Genomic DNA, 13,341 nt, shown 5'->3' on the forward strand with positions numbered 1-13,341 from the left:
ATGGCTCATTTATTGAAAATCACTGGAAAAGGGATTGGTATGTGTAAAAAAGTGATGAATGATAGTATTTCTGAAATGAGGAAACAGGAGGATAAGGCAACAAACAGAATTACCCATTCACAACCTAGGTGAGTTTCTTTACCTGTTAGTACAACTTATGTTCCTTCATTAAATATAACTGAACCAAGTATTTTAGCAGCTTTGAAGAAAAGAAGAGTTAATGATTCTCCTCTTGGTAGAGCTTTTGACTTGCAAACTATAGCTCAATTAGATGCAGAAATTGCTAGAATGTTCTACGCTAAGGGTCTACCTTTTAATTTTGCTAGAAATCCTTATTATGTGAGTTCTTATTCTTTTGTTGCTAATCATGTTTTGGGTGGTTATGTGCCGCTTGGTTATAACAAATTGAGAACCACATTACTTCAGCAAGAAAAAGCAAATGTAGAGAGGTTGCTTGAACCAATTAAAAGCACTTGGTTAGAAAAGGGTGTCATTATTGTGAGTGATGGATGGAGTGGTTCCCAGAGGAGGCTTTTCATTAATTTTATGGTTGTTTCTGAGTCTGGCCCCATGTTTATCAAATCTGTAGATTGTTCTAGTAAAGTGAAAGATAAGCAATTTATTGCTAATTTGCTAAAAGAAGTAATTGATGAGGTGGGTCATCAAAAAGTGGTACAAGTCATTACTGATAATGCTTCAAATTGTAAAGGTGCTAGAAAAATCATTGAAGGAATGTTTCAACATATTTATTAGACTCCTTGTGTTGTGTACACTCTTAATCTTGCTTTGAAGAATATATGTGCAGCAAAAAATTTGGAAACTAATCAAGAAACTTATGATGTGTGTCACTGGATCACTGAAATCTATGGAGATGCTTTGCAAATAAAAAATTTTATAATGAATCATTCCATGAGGCTTGCAATTTATAATCGATTTAGCCCTTTGAAATTGCTTTCAGTTGCTGACACTCATTTTGCTTCTATTGTTGTGATGCTTAAAAGATTTAAACTTATTAAGCGTGCTTTAGAAGCAATGGTTATGAGTGATCAATGGGCACAATACCGAGAATATGACCAAGGCAAAGCTAGATTTGTTCGTAATAAAGTGGTAGATGAGGATTGTTGGGAAAAGGTTGATTACATTCTTGCTTTTACTGGGCCCATTTATGACATGATCAGAGTTTGTGACACATACAAACCATGCCTGCATTTGGTTTATGAGTTGTGGGATTCTATAATTGAAAATGTGAAGCAAGTTATTTTTTATCATGAAGGAAAGCAAGCAGATGGGTTTTTTCCTTTCTATTATGTGGTTCATCGAATTCTTGTTGATCGTTGGGCAAAGAGCAACACTCCTCTTCATTGTTTGGCTCATTCATTAAATCCAAGGTAAATTTCTAGCTTACATACTCATCTTCTTGTTATAATTTTTTTTATTATTTCCTAAATTTATTTTCTTATTTTTGATGATTTTATAGTGAAAAATGGCTTCAAGAGGGAGAAGGGAGAGTGCCTCCTCATATGGATGGAGAAGTATCAACTGAAAGAATTAAATGCTTTAGGAGGATTTTTTTTTAATGAAGATGAGCGAATTAGAGCAAATGATGAATTTGTAAATTTTTCTTTGAAAAGTGGACCTTTTGCAGATCTTGATTCTATTGGAAGTATGTATGCTACAGATCCTAGGAAATAGTGGGCATGTTTTGGTTCCAATGCACCTTTACTTCAAAGGTTGGCTTTTAAAATGCTTGGACAACCTACTTCCTCCTCTTGTTGTGAAAGAAATTGGAGTATTTATTTCTTTATTCATTTATTTAGAAAGAATAAATTAACTCTAAAACTTGGTTTTTATCCATAATAATCTTCGTCTTCTGTCGAGAAACTCCTCCCAATATTATGATGAGAAAACAAAATTGTAGGATGTTAGTGGCGATCAATTTGGGAGTATGGAAGATGTGGGAGTTCTTGAATTTGCTAACCTTTCATTGGATGAACCAGAGTTAGAGTCTATTTTATTTGATGAAAATGCAACTACAAGCATGGAGAAGGAGAAAGACAGTAAAGTTGAAAAAATGTCATAAATTTCATTATCTTTTCTTTTTTAAACATTTGAATATGTTGTAGTTAATGTTTATTTCTTATAAGTATGAAACTTCTAAATATGTATCTTTATGGTTGAATTTGAATGTTGATTTGGACTTTATTTATTATTGAATATTATATATATATATATATATATATATATATACCCCTATACTTTTTATATTTACACGTTTTTTTCACGTTTTTGTTTCCTATATTTTTTAAAATGTCGTTTTCCCTTGTCCATTTTCGCGCTTCCCCATGTCCGCGTTTCTGTTTCCGTGCTACTTAGACTCAAGCCAGAGGACTGTAAGGAATTGTAGGAACAAGCTTCAGCTTTTCCTGCTGCGTTTGATACGAAGCTATTTGTGTTGTAAGACCTTCTGGATCTCTCAGGCTCCAACAGAGTAGCATTCATAAAAGGAGGTTGATTTGGGAAAGGAATCTCAAATTCGCTATTAGCTAGCATCCTTACCATTTCTGCCATGGATGGTCTGGATGCAACTGAAGCTTGGGTGCATAAAAGGCCAACTTGAAGTGCCTTGGACAACTCTGGAAAATCATCTCTGAGGCAATGGTCAACTGCTTCTGCCAATCTATTTGAATTATATAAAGTTGCCATACCGGAGGGCAAAAGGTGAAAAATATGTCACGTGATCAAACAGACCGAATGCAACCTCAAGTCCATGGTTTTATGGGGACTAGTTTGATAAGCAGAAACTTGGACAACAGAGATTTGAGTCATAATATTTGCAGAAGTGATTGATTGCGTATTTCGCGAGTAAATGGGTCGTTCAAGTAATAAAGAAAAGATATCGTCCCACAGAGATTTGTTGTTTGAGTACCAAACTATAAAAGTCATGATTATTTGGACTATTGATAATGTGTTCCAAAGGTAAAGTACGAGATGCAGCAAAATAAATTGGGAAAGGAAATTATAATGAATTAAGCAATTAAAATTCTAAGCACTATACTAATTTATTAAAATTTCAGCAAGTCACAGAAGATTTAATTAATTAATGATAAAAATTGATTCCAGAGTTGAGGTTCATGAAGTAAATTTCATCGGGATTTGGATAGGCAAACCAAGATTAAGGGAAATACAAGATTGAAGGAAGTTGATTCTGATTTCCTTAATTTCTCTTTCAAGCAAACTAAAGAGTGTTTTAAAGGAAACTAAATCTCATTCTCATGCGATATTTAATTACCCAATACCCTTTAAGCATTTTAATCAACTTGAAATTCCTCTTAACCCACTAGTTTATTTCTAACACTAGGTGATTAAGTTCATTATCTTGATTATCTATCATAGATTTTCACCTCTCAGTCCTTCAATCTAAGATTAAGAACAAAACCCAAAGGGTACGAACAATGGGTATGTAAATAAGCACATAAGATAAGAATCAAAACTCATATATACTAAAATCTGATTAAAACCAGTCCAAATCCACAAATAAAATTTAAATCATTACACCCAATTCTGAAATCTTAAGTATCTACTCACTCATGCTTGTGTTTACAAGTGAAAAATATGAAATGGAGCAAGAAAACATGAAAATAAGACTAAAAATAAAAGAACCCAGAAGAAGAGAATCTAAATCTCTGAAAATGGACGCTAGAAAACGTCACTCTGCAGGTGTTCTTCCTCTAAAAAATGGCATGTTTCTGTCACACCCCTCACCCGACTATAGTGTAGCCGAGCAAAGTGTGCTACATTCGGTGCCGGAGCACCCTATCTTATCTTACTTTATTCCTTTCATATTTTGATCTCGTTATATTTTAATATTAATTATTTTTCGATGGAGAAACCAGCGGAGTTTCGCCTATTTTATTATCGTTTGGCGTATTTCAATATTCACCTGTTTGAAATTCAATTCAACAATATTTCTAAAATAAAATCTTATCCATACATTTCGGTTTCATAATCATTTCCATTCATACTCAATTCATATGTAAACATTCTCAAATTACATAAGCAAAATTTTCAAATTTCCTTAATTTACATAATTTACAAAATAATTACAAAATTTCATAATTTACATCATAATACAATATTTAGCATTTTATACAAAATACAAAATATGATCTATATGGGCCCTATCTACATGCATTGCTGAGGAGGTGACAACCTTTGACACTCTACAGATCTGGACTCTCAAAATTCTCAGTCAAACGTCCAGTTGGTTATAGCTTCAGTACCTGCGCGAGGAAACAATTCCATCGCGCTAAGCATTGCTGCTTAGTGGTGCAATAATATAACAAGAAGATAAAATATACAAATAAAGAAAGAACGAAGCATAATTTGAATATTTAAGAATCAATTTAATTTAATACAATGTGTCTAATATTAATTATCTTTTGTTCTAATTTGTTCCGCTTTGGAGGCGTTTAATTCCTAAATCCACAGTGATAATGAACAATATACATAATTAATAAAACTACTCAGTTAAATTTATGCTTATATTATCATGTAAGTCACATTTGCAATATTTATGTATGGTATGATTTTCTTTGCTAATCTTTTAGCATTTTCTCTATACTTGCTAGGTTGTCTCAGATTTTTTTCATAATAAGTAAATTTTGATATCGGTCCAGTTCATTTCGATTCTTTCTAATAAATAATTATTCTAATTTATTTAGGTCATCATCTTACTCATTTCTATTATTTAATATCTAATATTTTTAATTGCTAATATTCTTAACTTATTTCAATAAATTTCACTGCCCAAGTAACCTATGACAGGCTGACTAAACTGGATAACGGGTCGTTGGCACTGGACACCGCGGTGCCTCGGGCCGTCATACCATGGGACGCAGAACGTCAACCACGTATGCAGTCAGTATGGCTAAAGAGCCATGATAACACATAATCGGGCGTAAAAGCCATGAATGTTGGCATAATGCCATGAATACGGGCACAAAGCCATGAATACGGGCACAAAGCCATGAATACAGGCATAAAGCCTTTTGCAGTACTGCTAAAACAATACCCTATTGGCATGCCAAACTATCCAATCTGACACACATGTCTAGACAATACAAGGGCACATAATATCATTAAATATTAATATATTGTGTTTTATGACTTCATTATTTCATGATAAATTTCAATTATAATTCATACATTCATTTGATCATTTATATGATCACAATTCACATCAATTATCCTTTTATACTATTGTACTCAAAATACTTTTCCTTTCTACAATAATGAGAACTAATGTCTCATTCATACATTAATATGGTTCATTTACTCATTCATTATGTTATTCATATTAATCACAATTCTAAACAATGGTTCACATGTACCATTGTATACAAAACATGTTTCCTTTTCTCATTTATACATTCAAGAATCTACTTATGTAATTACAAATTTTATATTTCAAGTTGAGTTATTAATATTTTATGAATTCCATTTGTGATGGGCATATAAGCCCTAACTATTTATTCACATCAATTAGGTGACTTATTTTTCATGTTTTAAGTAATTCCATAAACATTTCATGGACTTCAAATTTATGGCCTTAATTTCTTTTTAACAATTTTGACTAAGATGCATAGTCCACATTTGTCATACAACTCTAAGCATTTAAGCTTAGAATTGGTTCTAGGTCTTCCCTTAATTTACTAATCATTTTGATTACTATTCACCTTACTAGTCAACCAAAATGTTGAGTTTTTTATACGTAATGGATATATTAATTCTAATTACACCAAGATCCTACATTTTGAGTTTTACATTTGCTAGTATTAATTGCCAATTGCAATTTAAAGTCCCCTAGATGCATTTCTAATTTCAAATTTTGAATTTCAAGTTTTGGTGTCACTATTCACTTCATTAGTCAACAAAAATGTTGACTTTTGGATAGAAAATAGGTGTATTGGTTTTAGCACTCCCAAAGTACCACATTTTACATTTAAAACTTGTTGGTTTGGTTGCTTTCTCAAAACTTAGGTCATTTTGGCAAAATTGCCAATTTTCGGTTTTGGTGCTCCGAAGTTGTACTGTTCCATTGGTCGATCTACTGTTGGAATTTGACAAAGTTTCCTTCATAGAATATGTTCCTTATTGTCTTAAGTGTATTCTCATTTTTGGATCACCTCAATCGGAGTTTTGTAGCTCAAGTTATGGCCAAAATAAGTTTACGCTCACGTCAATCGCTCATACTGCACTTTTGGGTTCTGGCAGATTTTGATCCAACTTTGGTCAGTAATTTGATCAAGTTAAGTTCATAATTTGGTCTAACTTTCTTCATATGAAATGTTCTACCATGCCTTAGGTTTCCATCGGTTCAAGAATCGCCTAAATCCGAGTTTTCTAGAGAGAGTTATAGCCATCCAAACATTACTGTTCAAATGAAAATCTGCAGAGTTGCAGGTTTGATAACTCAAATTTACTCAATAATTGAATGGGTTAATGGCATAATTTGGGGTGATGTTCTTCATGAAAGATGTTTGTCTATGTCTTAACTTGTTGCTGTAAAAATTTCAGGTCAATTGACCAAATCTACAGTGAGTTATGGCCAAATGAACAGTTACTGTTCATTTGGTCATTTCTGCAGGTGCTGTTGCAGGGTATCCGGATTGGGGCCAACGTTTGGTCCACTTGCTTTGGTCTTTTGGGCATGGTTTCTTCAGAAAAAATGTGCCATTATAAGTCTATTTTCATGTCCAATTGGCCAAACACCAATTGGACCTACACAGCCAAAGATATGGCAGTCCAAACAGGCTGGACTCACAGCCTTAATTCTGCTGTCTCTAGGCAGCCTTCCCATTTTAGTTTACCATGCATTAGCTTACTTCAAATTATGATTAACTTGCCTTAAATGGTCACTAATTGACCATTAGTATGTCCATTAATCATTTCATAAGCCAAGTCCAATTTTTCACTCCCAAACCCTAGTTTCCCATTATGATTCACACATACACCTTAGATACACACTTTCATTCATCACATATGTGTATATGCACCTTAAACATAATCTCTAATTCATTTTAAGTCCATTAAAACCATCAAAAACACTCCATCATTGTTCCTTCCTTAGGGCTGCCAAAATTTATGGTACACATACACATGAGTTTTAGTCCATTTAACTTACAATTTCATACTAAATTCAAGTCCTTAACATGGAAGTAAAGGAATATTAGCATAAGTAAGCACTAACCTCTTGTAGGGTAGAATTTTCCAAGCTTAAACTTCCCTTTCCTTCACTTTCTAGGCTGCCAAACACCTTCCCAAGATGAGTGGACAAGTTTTAATGAAAAGAATTTAAGGTTTAGTGGTGAGAATTTAAGGTTTGGAAGAGAGAAAATGAAATGAATTTTAATGGAGGAAGAAAGGTTCACGTATGGAAATTGGGAAGAAGAAGAAAGCTGCATTTTTCTCTCATTTTCTGCCCATTTTATTGATTTTAAATGGGTTATAGCCATGTGTCACCATATAATTGGGTGAAGGTACACTAATGACATCATGTGATGTCATAAATTCCCATTTAATTCATTTTTTTTCTTTTCTTTTCTACTCATTTTCAATTTAATTTTTAGTAATATTTATTCACATTTTAGATCATAATAATTATTTACTTAACTGGACAAGTCGGCCAAAAATCGTCTCTGAAGGCGAAATGACCAAAATGCCCTCCGTTTGGCTTAACGGGTCAAAATTGTCTGTACCGATTGAAAATTTTTTCTAAATATTTTCTTGGCATTCTAATGCCATAGGAACCTTAATGACCCTTCTCTGAAGTCCCAAAAATTATTTTATGAATTTTTCCCCTGGTCTAGGGCTCCTAGTTGCGAGAACCGCAACTTCCCTCTGGGTTACCCATCGCTTGGGCACCGGCTCACTTGACTTAGTTGCATTTTATTTCTAAAATTTTTACTAAATTTTTCTTATTAATATTTGAGTTAATTATGGTCCCTCACTTTAGTTTAAATATTTTTCCGGACGTTCTAGCTATTCGGACCGACACCGGTCACCGGAACAGCAGAATGTACGGAGTTGCTACCGGGAGGGTGTTACAGTTTCCTTCTTTCCTTCCTTTCTTGATTTTTCTCTCTCTTTCTCCTTATGGTAAAAATGAGAATATGATGCTTATATATCCCCTCAAACTTTGCCCTAAAAATGATCTCTAAAGGGATAAAGACAAAAGGTGTGAAGAGAAAATTTTTCTATGTTAGCAAATCTGCCAGCGTCATCCCACATGCCATATGTTGATTTAAGTTATTTTCAATATGTCTCATGTTGATTCAGATGAGGAGCCTTTAGATTCTGCACAACCAGCTACACGGGGCATGTTGGTCCTTGAAACTTTCAGCATGTTTTGTTCCAAAATCTTTGTCTACACAACCCAATGTTGAATTTACATGCCTCATGTGGATTCCTGCTAACTGACTCTTTTCTTCACACGACCTTCAGCACGGGGCATGTTGAAGCCCTTGAAAATCTCGGCTGGTCTTTTTCCTTAGACAAATTTTTTTCATTTTTCACACTACTTTAAGCTTCTAAATCACTTTGAATTTCTTTTATATGGACTTTTTTGCCTTTAAACCTTGTTAAAACCTATCAAAAACATTAAAATTCCAAAAATCAAATATAATGAAACTAAAATTAACAAATTAACTAAAATAAGCATTAAAAGCATGAAATTACTAAGCTAAAAATGACAAAATAGATACAAAACTACCCTAAAATACCTATATAAAATTGGCTTATCAAATTCCCCCAAACTCAAATCCTTGCTTGTCCTCAAGCAAATTAAAAACAATTATATGCAATTGGGGTACATTTTTCCTAGATTCATGAAAATTACTCATCCAAGCTTTCAAACTTACCTCTAGCCACTAACAAACCATATACCTACCTTCAAGGTATAAGGAATTCAACTCTCACCAAAGTTATCACTGCTTAGCCTTGGGTCAATTATTCATTCCATCAAACCCAAACCAATCAATTACATGAAGAAATCATGCTTAAATAGGCTCTAAAACAATCCATAAACTAAAGTGTCTCAGATGATGATGGAAATAGTTAAATGAATGAATAATGTGCCAATCACATAGGCAACCCAACTAACCCAATCTCCACTAATGTAGCAAAACACAATCAAGAGATCAAAAGGACTTTTAATGGTTATAATGGGGTTAAGGGGTAATAATGTGGCTAACAAAGAAAAGGTAAAAGGGAAGCAAAATATGAGAATAATTAAATTGTTAAAAAGATCAATATACACTTTTTTTTTTTAAAATGGGAGGAAGAACTTTACAATAAATTACCAATGCTAGCATACAATTTTCGAAACTCTTTTAGGGACTACATAAATAACATTGAATTTTGCATTGCAATTGTCCCTTTTTAATCCACCCCCAAACTCATTTCTTTAAGGTGGTAAATAATTTTTATAACATGATATAATTAACAGTCAATTTTACTTTAGTACTTCTCCCATTTAATTATTATACTTTTTCTCGCTTTTTTTTTACTAGGTATATATTACTTAAACAAATTATTCTCATAAATGGTAGGTAAGTGTTTAGGTTTATGGTTAGGTAGATTATAAGTACCAAGGAAATAAGGGGTATAAATGAAGGTTCAAATTGGTTTCAAAGGGAAATTTTAAAGTGGGGTTGGTTAAGGCTAAAAATGTGGATTTAAAATTCAAAGAATGCCTTGATCATTTCTCTTTCAAGTGAATACTAAGATTTCGCCTCGAAAGGTATAGAAGGCTTATTCTAGGATTGGTAAGAAATAATTAGTTATTTCTTACTCTATAGTTTTCTTTAAGCACTCAAAACTTAATGTAATTAATTGGGTCACCCTTGGCTAAGAAGATATAAACCTAGATAAGAGTTTTATAGCCTTATACCAATCCGGAACTTTCAATCCATCAAACTCATCTAGAGGCAAGCTCAACTGCTTTTCAAAATTATTCTCAATCTTCTAAAAATTAGGTAGAAATTTTTTTTTTTTTTATGTATGCATGATTCCTAAAATGAATGCAATGAAAAAAAACTGTATGTAATCTATATGCTATTTATATGCAAGTGTATATATTTACATGGTGTAAGTGTATGGTAAATGTGAACTAAGTAACTAAGTATAAATGAAATGCAATTTAAGTAATGTAAATAAAAAAAATTAAAAAATTAAAAATTTTGTAAAAATTTTGCCCTCCCCCAAACTCAACTGAGACAATGTCCTCATTGGCTTAATTGAAGTGGCAAGAATGTAAATTAAATCAATAAATAATAGCTCGAGAGATATAAATCAAGAAAGAGTAGAAAAGAGTTATCATGTAGAATATATATGCCTAGTGTTGAACGATCAGAATATGTACATGAGGCATGTTAGTTTTGAGTATTTGAAGCATGAGGCATGTTGAACAAAAAGCATGAGGCGTGGTGAAGTAAAGGTAAATTTACATGCCCTGTGCTGAATGCTGAGCAACTGACACTGGTAGCAACATGGGGCATGTCATGCTTCATGAAAATTTCGGTGGGTTTCAAAAAGTTTGCAAATTGAAAGCAATTCAAATAGCTCATAGGAGAGCATAACCTTTAGCATGAGGCATGCTAAAGTAAAGCAATGTCAACATGTTGCATGTGAATGTCCAGAAGTTACCTTAGATGCTGGATTGTCATAGCTAACAGAAGAGCAGCTGCTCTTCTGTATTTTCAATAATCCAGTTATATGACTATCAAAAAGCAATATCAGTAATGTTATTACAATAGCCAATAGAAACTGAGATTAAAAGAATCTGGATTGAAAAGACAAGTCAATTAGCACAGCAAAAGAAATTAATGCGACCAACAATGATGAACCAAGCCAACTTAAGATTCATGAAACAAATAGAAATAAAGAAAAACAGAAATTTAAACCATTCATAAATAGATAAAACATGTAAAAGTTATAAGGAACGGAAGAGTGAAAAACATAAGATTATACCATTGAATTCAAAAATTTTCACCTAGGGTCACATGCACCATGCAAGATTTATTTTTATCTATTTGATTTCAATGATAAACAACATATTAAAACTCTTTTAATATGTTTTTGGATCTGTATTTGCCATTTAAGATTTTAAAATTAATCAGATTAATTTTAGAACCCTAGATTAAATAAAGAACGATTACACTAACCTCTTGATGTGCTGCAGCGTGTCTGCGCCTTTGAGATTCGTCTTCAGGACACCAGATGTTGTCCCTCTGGCTTGTCCACACCAAGAACACCTATGGCAGCCCTTGAACAGCTTCTAAAGCCTTTTCTATTAATTAGAAATTCAAGTTCTACCTTTTAAGAGATTAGAGATGTAAACAGGACACTAGAAACAATTTCTAGTGTTCTTAATTCAAGAGATTGATTGCTAATCTCTTTGAATTGATGAGAGATGAAGAGAAATAGCTGGAGAGGCTCAAAGTGGCGTGACATATGAGAGGAGAGGCTGCTGGTTATGTTTTCTTTTCATAACCACACTTAAATAGCTAGGTTAACACATTAAACCCTAGCCACATGTCACCTTTTGATTAGCTCTAGGTTTAAGTGACCCAATCACATTGTGCCAAGTGTCAAACCTATATTTAATCTTGATTTTAATCATCTTACATGATTAAAAACATTTGGCAAGCTTATGTGTTATGCCATGTGTCACCATCTCATGGTGCCACGTGTCACAATCGTGAAATGACCAAAATGCCCTCGTGTCTTAATTTTGAGTTCTTAACCCAAAATAATTATTTTCTTCTTCTAATTAATTTATATCAAATATAAATTAATTAATTAATCTCTATTAATTAATTTCTCATCAATTAAATTCATATTTAAACACTTTAAATATAAATTTAATTTATACTACACATCCAATAATCTAGATTTGGTTTCAAGTCATGCTAGGGACTTTGCAATTTAATTGCAAACCAAATCTATTTAATTAATCAATTAAACTCTTTAATTAATTAATTAAATCATATTTAAATAGGTGATAACTTGTGTATGTGTGTGACTTACTAGGCTCATCACTAATTGGCAATGAGACATGATATCAACTCTTAATATCATCAGAACTCTTTCTTACCATAAATGATTTCTCTAAATCATTTTATGAACCTCATAGACCATGGTTAACACCTAGCATAGCATGCCATGGCCACCCAATTAGTAATAAGATTTACCTTAAATGAACCTATAATCATATGTTACCATGCACTAGAATCTTTCTGTTACAAAATCCCAACTCAAGCTGGAGTCATGGTTTATGTCAAACTCCATTTGCTATGAATATTATGTTCTCTTTTAATTCCAGTTCTTGATTAAAAGATTTTTCTCATCAGAAACTCTTATCATAATAAATCTATCTGTCCTGGCCAGGAACTTGAAACATCAAGAACAATTAAATGAACATAGGATTTTATCTCTATTTACTTAGAGGAACAGATTCCATCTTGATCAACACCTACCTCCATATATAACTAGTAGGAGCCAACACATGCCCATATACCCATACATAGTACAAGTATGAAAAAGATCAAACTCAAACTACCTATATACAAGATAACTGTGCTATCTCAGGTCTAAAGATTATATGCACTGATATGATTTATGACAAAACATTGACAAGAGTAAACTCCATGTGCTTGTCATAAGTGTCACTGGTTCGGCCTACTTATCATTTATAAGTGCCTATCAAGTTTGTTATATGGCATGAGACTCACCATTCCATCTTATTTATATCTCATATAAATAACTTGGGAACAAACATGAATACAATCTTTCTGGATAAGTCATGTCCTTATTATGAAGTATCCTCGATTGTGAACCTATTTATAATACTTTGTGCTAGAAATATTGTCACTCATATTCTTAACAACTTAAGAATAATATTTCTAACAAAATATCAATGGACCTTTTCTATTACACATAAATATATTATGTAAACGGAAAAGTGGAAATGCCTTTTATTATTAAAAATATGTACAAGATACATACTAAATGATATGCTCTAGGGCATACTACTAACAATCTCCCACTAGCACTAGAGCCATTCATTACAATATCTTAGACCTATCTTCTCAAGATGTCGGTCTAACTGAGTCTGTGACATAGGCTTAGTGAATGGATCAGCTGTATTTTCAGGTGATGTTATTTTCTGCATGGCTACATCGCCTCACCCAACTATTTCTCTGATAATGTGGTAGCGCCTTTCTATGTGTTTGGATTTCTGGTGAGACCTTGGTTCCTTAGCCTATATGACTGCTCCATTGT

The 13,341-nt window shown here is 32.9% G+C and overlaps 1 protein-coding gene and 1 pseudogene across 1 annotated transcript; one reads left to right on the plus strand and one right to left on the minus strand.

Moving 5' to 3' along the window:
* On the plus strand, nucleotides 1-2,080 carry LOC110669704 (uncharacterized). The gene is made up of 6 exons (XM_058140540.1): nucleotides 1-128; nucleotides 240-709; nucleotides 806-1,388; nucleotides 1,478-1,532; nucleotides 1,679-1,789; nucleotides 1,919-2,080. The coding sequence occupies exons 1-6, from the start codon at nucleotides 1-3 to the stop codon at nucleotides 2,078-2,080; spliced, it is 1,509 nt and encodes a 502-aa protein (XP_057996523.1).
* A 185-nt stretch (nucleotides 2,081-2,265) lies between these two features.
* LOC110669695 (cysteine-rich receptor-like protein kinase 42) overlaps nucleotides 2,266-13,341 on the minus strand; it is a 44,220-nt pseudogene continuing 33,144 nt past the window's right edge.

This window comes from Hevea brasiliensis, chromosome 18 (genome assembly GCF_030052815.1).
Source record: "Hevea brasiliensis isolate MT/VB/25A 57/8 chromosome 18, ASM3005281v1, whole genome shotgun sequence".
Classification (NCBI taxonomy): domain Eukaryota; kingdom Viridiplantae; phylum Streptophyta; class Magnoliopsida; order Malpighiales; family Euphorbiaceae; genus Hevea; species Hevea brasiliensis.